Source organism: Trichechus manatus, unplaced genomic scaffold (genome assembly GCF_000243295.1).
Source record: "Trichechus manatus latirostris isolate Lorelei unplaced genomic scaffold, TriManLat1.0 scaffold00047, whole genome shotgun sequence".
In the NCBI taxonomy this organism is placed as follows: Eukaryota; Metazoa; Chordata; class Mammalia; order Sirenia; family Trichechidae; genus Trichechus; species Trichechus manatus.
Window position 1 is genome coordinate 11,854,486 of NW_004443983.1, and position 9,475 is coordinate 11,863,960.

Genomic DNA, 9,475 nt, shown 5'->3' on the forward strand with positions numbered 1-9,475 from the left:
TAATTTTTATATAAATTGCAATTTGATATATATGTTTTAGAAGGAGAATTGTCTTAGATTTCTTTATCTCCTCTGGATTCATGACCTCTTATCCCAATTGATTTATGTCTATTATTTTTTAAAAAATCATCCAGCCTATAATTATATAATAATTTTTGTCTTCTTTTCACATTATTTTCAAAGTTTTCTCCTTTGGTCAACTCCCATATCATTTTTGATTTGATGATTTTTACAACAGCAAGTGATTTTTTTCCTATTTCTCTGATTTATTATAAAAATTCACCATGGTGGTCTAAGTGTTCATATTGCCTCAAAAAATTCTTCTATACTTGAATTTCAAGGATTTGTTTATAGTATGTTGTCTACAGTTTACCTGTTTAACTATTAAATTTATGACGTATTATATTAGTTAGTACAGTTCATTTTTTCACACGCTTAGAAATATTTAAATGATCTGTGATCTTCTAAAATTAAAGGCGTAAAAGCAGTACAGGATCAGAAATTTCTAAAGCTCAGAATTCCCAGATTTTGGAATATTATTATAATTTTAGTAAAATCAGTTTTCTTCTTTTTCATACAAACATGCATTGACAAGGTGAATAAAATGATATCTTCACAAAGAGTCCTTCTTTTTAAACAGGTAATCAAGTGATCTGGACCGGATACTATGGATTAGTGTATAACCTGGTGAGAATGTCCTGGGAACTTCGAGGAGATGAGGAGCAGGATGGACTTAGAAACATAATATGGCAAACATTACAGAAGACAAAGCATAGTGAGAAAGATGAACGAATTCATACCGCAGTGAAGATAGCTCAGGTACGTAAAACACTGGCAATAAATGGGCACTTCTATCATCAGGAGGCATGTTTGTCATTTATCTCTATGGAAAAAGATTGTCCACCTCCAGTTGAGAAGACTATAATTTAACACTGAACTATTTATCTTTAAAGATAAGAAGATTGAGCTCTAAAGCAGATGGTGGCATAAAATCAGACCGCCAAAAACCTTTAAGAGAAGAACAAATAAGTTTAACAAATCTAAGGAAACATAACTCAAGGCCTGACTCATCATCCTCTTTCTAGAATGTGGCGAAGAAGCATGGAAAGTAATGGAAATCTAAAGGAACATAACACATACTTCTAATTTGAGGACTATTGCTAGGATAGGCTGTAGAAGAGAGGCATAGAGGTATTTCCACCACCTCATGCTGATGGCGCTCAGAAGAGACTGGCCGTGGTTAGGATTCAGGCTTGAAGCAGGTGGGGTTAGGTAGTCACATTCACCTCCACAAGACCAACACTTGGCACTGTTATGACTAAGCAGCTTGAAGAGAAAAGTTGATTTGTGGGAAGAGTAATGGTTTCACTTTTGGGTTTGTGCCTTTTGGAGACATTTGTAAATATGCTTACCACACATCCCAGTTTGCGCAGGTTAGCCTAGGTTCATGCCTATTATCCTGCTTTCTTATTAGCAGTGCATTAATAATTCACTTTCAAAACTGTGACAATTTGGATAATACATTATTTAGCTATCTTATTGATAAGTTTTCCATTTCAGCATTTGACAATATAAGTTACGATGCTGTACTCACTAAAACTAAGATCTTTGTTCTTAAAGTTAAAAATCTATATTACAATTCTTGTTTTTTTTGTTTTTTTTTAAGTTCTAGTTCAATGACTATATATTTTTATTCATATTCAGAGAAAACCATTATAAAATTCACTATCACGTCTTCACTGAAAACAAATATGATCTTCCAGAGATGGTTTATCCATATGCTATCCTATGCTATCTCAAAATTCCATCAAACTTTTTTTTTTTCTTCTCTAAGTCTTATTTTGAGCTTGGTTAGTCTGTTATCCTAAAGTACAGTTTTTCTGTCATTGAAAGCTTCTGTTTCATTCCAGCTTTCACAGATATAGTTATACTAACACTCTTAATGTCCTTCTTTCCAATAATAACAAGGAGCATCAATTAATGTTAACAGGGAGGAAGGTCAATCAATGAATTCCCTCTGTCCAGCTGACTGTCAAAGCATTTGGGCGTGCCACTATTGACAACACCGGGTATCTACATTCTAGATTCTTGGTAGAAAATTAAACCCTAAACTCTTTCCTTGTAATCATTAATTCAATTTGAAGTAATAATCTTTATGGAGGACTATTAAGAGAGAAGCAGTCCATCCTTTTCTCTAGATATTCCATATATATATGTATATATTTTTTCTTTTCCTTATAGAAGATAGACAATCAGAGAACTGCCTCCTTGAACTACATTGTTTTGGATTTCATGGAATTGCTTTTATGCAACTGTGCTTCTACTTAATCCTTGATTTTGGGTTGAGGAACACAGAAAGAAAAAAGTCAGGGTGGTAATTATTACATCTGTTATAAAGATCACCCAGTATCTCCTTTATTGGGTCTTAGGAAAGAAATTCTCCTTAGTCTTATGGACTCCATGAATCTTCTAATTGATTTTATATAAATTCCTTGCTGGAGCTGATGGAAAATTAAAGTCAAATTTTTGGCCAATTTCTAATGGAAGTGGAGGATGATATTTGTGAATAACTATGTACTCATTTCATCCCCAGTGTTACTATTTTTTTTCCTGTTTCCATGATTCTTAACAATTTATATAATTCTAGTATTTTGTATCTATTTTTGTATGGATACAAAAATCTCAAATCTCAAAATTTACTGCCAATCTCAAATGGATTATAATGAGTAATACGTAACTAAATAAGTAAGCCAACTTAGATTTTTCATTTCTATAATTGGAATCCTATTTATATGTCTGTTTTCAGAGCCACTCATTTGATATAAGATAGTCTTCTTTCTTCCAGATTTTAGTAAATATCTATAGATAATTACATTCGAATTTCATAAGTCAGGCAATCAGACATAACAAATAGTTTTTAGATATTAGATTCAAGCAAAGACCTTATTACTCCAACAGTCTGCACTGAGAATGAGAGACTAAACAAAAGCATAACCACCACATGTGCGAATTAGTTTTCAGTGCTTAGTCAGAAGACTTCTAAAAGTGTGCTTTCATTTCTCTTAAATAGTAAATTGCTGTGGGCAAATTTTCCTCAGCAAAAAATCTAAATTATAAATTTCTGAATGCAGTTATATGAATTTAAGACATGTACACATTTAAAATAAGAAAAGTTTAATTTGTGTTGGTTATATTAATGAAAAGATACAATTCCCCATGGACTTGTTAGTTACAGACATTTGGATTACAAAACAATAGAATATGATTTCTTTTTTTTTCTGCACGAACAAAGCTTTATTGAGCAAAAGTAGCCGGCGAGTGGAGACAAAGAGGGACAATGCAATGCTAGCCTTTGTCTCCCTGATTAAAGGCTTTACAAGGCTTATAAAAGTTTCTAGGCAGGAAATGGTTTCATCTTTCTTCATGAAAGGGGTGTGGGTTTCTGGGAAAAGGGTGTGTTAGGTGCATGCGCAAGAGGTAATTCAAGATTGAAGCCGTTGCTAAAGCTGTTGGGTCATTTGGCGTCACTTATTCCAGGATGTTGCACATGTGCAGTTCTCTGAGACATTGGTTCCAGTCTCGTGGGGAACTCATGTCTCTAGAAAAAGATCACCGGTCAGTCATCCCCTGACACAGAATATATGAGTTCTGACCCAGATAATCAAGCATCTAAGTGGTGGCTTTGAAATTTCACTTACGTTAGTTTGAATTTCCTTACATAATATTAAGCTGCAAATATATAAAGTAAAAAAAAATTATTTAAAGGTTTTTACCAAAAAAGGATAATTATGAAATAAATGTGTTTATTGAGTTCTTACTAAGTCTGTTTTGCCATACTGAATTCTATGGATGGTACAAAGATGTCTAAAAAATCACCTGTACACACAATAAGTTTTATAGTCTCATCCAGAAGACGTGTTCACCAGAAATAAAGAACAATACAAATGGAATATTATGCATGTATATGTGCATAGTCCCACCAAAGTTCATTGCACACTGTAGTAGCTCAGATAAATGTTTGTTCCCTAACTTTCTTATAATAGTAAGGAACAGATTATTGTCTTCTTCAAGTAGTACTTGAGCTGGAAACTAAATGACTTAGATAAAATGATGCAAGGTAGCAAGGTCAAAGAAAGCCATGTTAGAGAAAGAGCCACAATTTGACTGGCCTCATTGGGAAAATGGTTTGGATTAAAGAGGAGTAGGCATTAGATTGAAGAGGAGTGGGTATTAAATTTGAAAAGTATATTTGAATTACCAAGCTAAGGGTTTAGGGACATAGGAGATTTCACAGAAATAAAGATGCTCAGTGGAAGGACTAGTTTTTGTTTGAAATTGTTTGTTCTTACTGAATTTGGCAGTTGAGTTATTTTCTTTAATATATATTTTAAATTTAGTTAACGTTTTGGTAATTTATATTGAGTAAGACTCATGTATGCAGTTTCCCATATCTTTTTAGGAAGACGAATTACCGCTTTGGAGCTTGTGATATATTGTTAGAGTACCAAAAAACAAACAAAAAACAAACCCATTGCTGTCAAGTGTATTCCGACTCATAGCAACCCTATAGGACAGAGCAGAACTGCCTCATAGGGTTTCCAAGGCTCTAATCTTTACAGGAGCAGACTGCCCATCTTTCTCCCACTGAGTGGCTGATGAGTTAAAACCACCAACCTTTTGGTTAGCAGCCAAGTGCTTAACCATTGTGCCACTAGGGCTCCTTATTATTAGAGGAGAGTGATTGCCCCTAATTTATTCAAGACCCCATATATCCACATCCTTGCATCATTCCCCTCACGCTCTGCCTCTTTGCTTGCCTATGTGGCTTGATTTGACCGATGGAACAGTAGCAGACTTGGCACAGCAGAGACTTGAAAAATGCTTACACATGGGGGCCTGCTCTCTCTTGTTCTCTTGGAACTTCTCATCTGTTGGAAGATGAGAGACCCCTTGAAATAGAGACAAGCCATCCTAACTGAACCAACCCTTCCCCACCCCAAAAACAGTCTCCAGTTGACCTAACAGCTGACCACAGATGCGTGAATGAGTCCCACTAAGACTAAAAGAACCATTGTTATGAATCCATCTTAAATTGCTGACCTGCAGAATTATGAACTAAATAAATGGTTGCAGTAAGTTTCTAAGTTTTGGGGTGACTTGTTACATAGTAAAAGTTTTCTGATTGAGAGCTACATAAATGGGATTTTAATTTATTATAGTTTTCCTTATCAATGTTGTTTCTTTCTTTTAAATTTAATATTTTTAAAAAGGCACTAATAATAATAGCTAAGATTTATTCATCATTTACTGTATGCTATGTGTTAAGCATTTTATTTTCATTAATTACTTAATCCTTATACAAACCATATTGTATATGTGCTGTTTTGGTCTCGAGGAGCCCTAGTGGGCACAGTGGTTAAAGCACTCGGCTGCTAACCAAAAGGTCTGCAGTTGGAACCCACCAGCCACTCTGTGGGAGAAAGATGTGGCAGTCTGCTTCCATAAAAGTTTACAGCCTTGGAAACCCTATAGAGCAGTTCTACTGTGTCCTATAGGGTTGCTATGAGTCGGAATCGACTCGATGGCAGTGGGTTTTTATTGTTGTTGTTCTCAATTTTATAGATGAGGAAATTGAAACTTAAAAGAGGACAATGAGACTTTTTGCAAGATGAAATAACTTGCCCAAAGATACATACACAGCTAGCTAGCAGTGATGCTTGAATTCAAGCCCGGGCTTTGAACAGGTTCGAACCAGTTCAGTCATGGCTGATACAGCAAAACAGGAACAGACGTGAATTTTTAAAATTTTGATGAACGAGAACAATAGCTAGAATGGGAAAAATTACAGGTCACAGCCCTGGAATGGGGGACTTGGAAGTGGTGTAGTGAGCACTTCCAGGAGCCTGATGCAGGAGATTGGATTATTGCCAGGACTGTGGTGAGCCACGTACACTGAAAGAGGTGCAGTTGGCCACCATCTTTGAGCTAGATACTGCTGTTTCTGATGCTGTGCAAAATCCCATAGACAAAAGAGATTGTTGCTATGCAATGCATATGCTGCCCTTGTTTTCTAAGAGGCAGATTAAGTTTCTAGAAGGGCTTCAACTTGTAATTTTTCCCATTCTGGTTATTGTTCCAGTTCACTCAAATTTTAAAAATTGAGGTCTCTTCGTGTTTTGCTTACTCAGCCATGACTGAACCAGGCAGAACAAGTTTAAAGCCCTGATTCAAACCCACATAAGTTAACTCTATAGCAAGTGCTCTTAACCATTTTGCTGAGTGAGTCTTCTCCGTATTGAATTCTTGCATTATTTATGAAGAAAATCTATAAGGAAAGAGATAAATATTAATGATGCTCACATAGGTAGACAAAAAGAGTTGCTAAAATTTCTTACTACATACATTTGTTGTATTAACTTTATCTCTGACTTCATTTTATTTCCTTAACTTTTCTTTTTTCTTTGTTTCAATGCCTCATTTATATTTAAACTGTTATTGTATGTATGGCTCTGTAAGTTGTTGAAAAAATTTTTTGAAGGATGAAATGGTAAACACGCACACAAATAAAATAATATATGGCTAAAGTTGAGACTATAAGCAGCTATGAGAATATGAGAAGACCTAGAGAGATAAAATTGTTTTGTCAGGCTTTTTAGGTGAAGTTGGGTAGCATGGAACTCAAGTAGCAGTATGACTAGGTTGCTGACAGCTAATCTCATAGAGTAATAGCTTGTTATGGTTTAAATTTGTATTTTCTCATTAATAACAAATATGGTTGACTATCTTTTCACTTTTTATTGAGCATTTGGATTTTCTCTTTCATAGATTGCCTGTTCAGTTTTTTTTTTTTTTTTTCTCTTGAGATGTCTGTTATATTTATTAGTTAAACCAAAAATCAAACCCATTGCTGTCGAGTTGATTCTGACTCATAGCAACCCTACAGGACAGAGTAGAACTGCCCCATAGGGTTTCCGCAGGGGCTGGTGAACCCAAGATCAGCAGGTCAGACAGCAGGGCTCTTGCTCACAGGCTTCGAAGACTGACACATCCCAAGATGGGCAGGCAAGATGGCAGGTGAGCTGCTAGCTCAAGTCCCAGGAACTGGAGGTTAGACAAAAAGGAGCCAGCTGCAAGATCCAGAGGAAACAAAAGCCTGCAAGCCTTGCCAGAGAGTCTACCTATATTGGATGTAGGCCACACTCCCAAGGAAACTCCCTTTGAGTTGATAGGCTACTCACAGCAGATCTCATCATAGAGGTGATTACATTATATCAGATCTCATCATGGAGTGATCATAAGACTACCAAACCACATTGTAACTATCAAACCACATAGAATCATGGCTGAACCTAGTTGACACACAACCTTAATGATCAAATGTGACCATTCACGTTTAGTTCTTTAATGCACTTTCATATAATTTAATGTATGTTGTGTTGTTGTTGTTAGGTACCATTAAGTTGATTCCAACTCATAGCGACTCTATCTACAACAGAATGAAACACCTCCCCATCCTGCACCATCCTCACAATCGTTGTTATACTTGAGCCTATTGTTGCAGCTGCTGGGTCAGTCCATCTCGTTGCGGGTCTTCCTCTTTTTTCCTGACCCTCTAATTTACCCTATACTTTAATCCAAGAAGCTGGAATATATGAACGAGGCATCAAGATTGGAGGAAGACTCATTAACAACCTGTGTCATGCAGATGACACAACCTTGCTTGCTGAAAGTGAAGAGGATTTGAAGCACTTACTGATGAAACTCAAAGACCACAACCTTTAGTATGGATTACACCTCAACATAAAGAAAACAGAAATCCTCACAACTGGACCAGTAAGCAACATCATGATAAATGGAGAAAAGATTGAAGTTGTCAAAGATTTCATTTTACTTGGATCCACAGTCAATGTCCATAGAAGCAGCAGTCAAGAAATCAAATGATGTATTGCATTGGGCATATCTGCTGCAAAAGACCTCTTTCAAGTGTTAAAAAACAAAGTGTCACTTTGAAGACTAAGGTGTGCCTGACCCAAGCCATGGTATTTTCAGTCACCTCATACGCATAGGAAAGCCAAACAATGAATAAGGAAGACTGAAGAATTGATGCCTTTGAATTATTGGTGTTGGCAAACAATGTTGACTATACCATGGACTGTCAAAGAACGAACAAATCTGTCTTGGAAGAAGTACAGCCAGAATGCTTATCAGAAGCGAGGATAGCAAGACTTCATCTCACATACTTTGAACATATTATCAGGAGGGAGCAGTCCCTGGAAAAAGACATCATGCTTGGTAATGTGGAGGGTCAGCGAAAGAGAGGAAGATCCTCAAGGAGATAGATTGAAACAGGCTGCAACAATGGGCTCAAGTATAACGAAGACCATGAGGACGGTGCAGGAATGGACAGTGTTTCGTTCTCTTGTACATAGGGTCGCTATGAGTTCAGAACTGACTCCGCGGCACCTAACAACAACAATATATATTACTACACAAGCTTTTTTTGGTTAGTACTTGCATGGTATATATTTTTTAAATAAATTTTTATTTTAGAACGCTGTAGATTTACAGAAAAATTGTGAAGAAGTATAGAAAGTTCTTATATACCCCACACCAATTTTCCCCTATTACTAATACCTTACATTAATATTGTACATCTGTCACAATTAATGAGCCAATATTGATGAATTATTGTTAAGTAAACCACACAGTTTTTTCAGATTTCTTTTGAATTTACCTAATGCCCTTTCCTGTTCTAGGATTCCATCCAGGATACCACATTACATTTAGTTATCAAATACCTTAAACTTCTAGTTGTGATAGTTTCTCAGACTTTCTTAGGAGTACTGGCCAGGTATTTTGCAGAATGTTCCTCAGTTGGGATTTGTCTAATGTTTTCCTCATGATTAGACTGGAGTTATGTCGCCATAAGTTAGAACCAACTCGATGGCAACTAGTTTTATGGGTTTGTGTGAGGAAGACTTCAGAAATAAAATGCCATTCTTGTGACATCATATCATGGGTATATACTGTCTGCTTGATTTATCACTATCAGTGTTAGTCTTTTTTTTTTTTTTGGTTTTAACGAAGTTTATTTCCTCACAGTCAAAGTAGGCTAAAAGTTCAAAGTCAGGGCGTCAGCTCCAGGGGAAGTCTTTCTCTCTCTGTCGGTCTTTTCATCAGTGTTTCCCCGGACTAGGAGCTTCTCGGCACAGGGACCCCAGTCCAAAGGACGCACTCTGCTCCCAGCACTGCTTTCTTGATGGTAGGAGGTTCCAATCCCCCCCACATCGTCCCCCCACCCCCATCCCACCCCTCACCACTCAGTTCTGTCTTTTATATCTCAAGAGATTGCCTCAGGACACAATCCAGTCTTGTAGATCACGTCCTGCCTTACTAACACAACTGCCACCCATCCTCCCTCATTAACATCATAGAGGCAGGTTTACAACATACAGGAAAATCACACAGTACCAGG

General features: G+C 36.6%; 1 protein-coding gene across 1 annotated transcript in view; it reads left to right on the forward strand.

The window, feature by feature from the left end:
• Positions 1–9,475, forward strand: part of TMEM232 (transmembrane protein 232) — a 213,247-nt gene that overhangs the window by 79,412 nt on the left and 124,360 nt on the right. Inside the window, exon 10 of the mRNA XM_004377012.2 lies at positions 641–819. Within this exon, the coding sequence (XP_004377069.1) occupies positions 641–819 (179 nt within the window). The remainder of the gene's footprint in view (positions 1–640; positions 820–9,475) is intronic.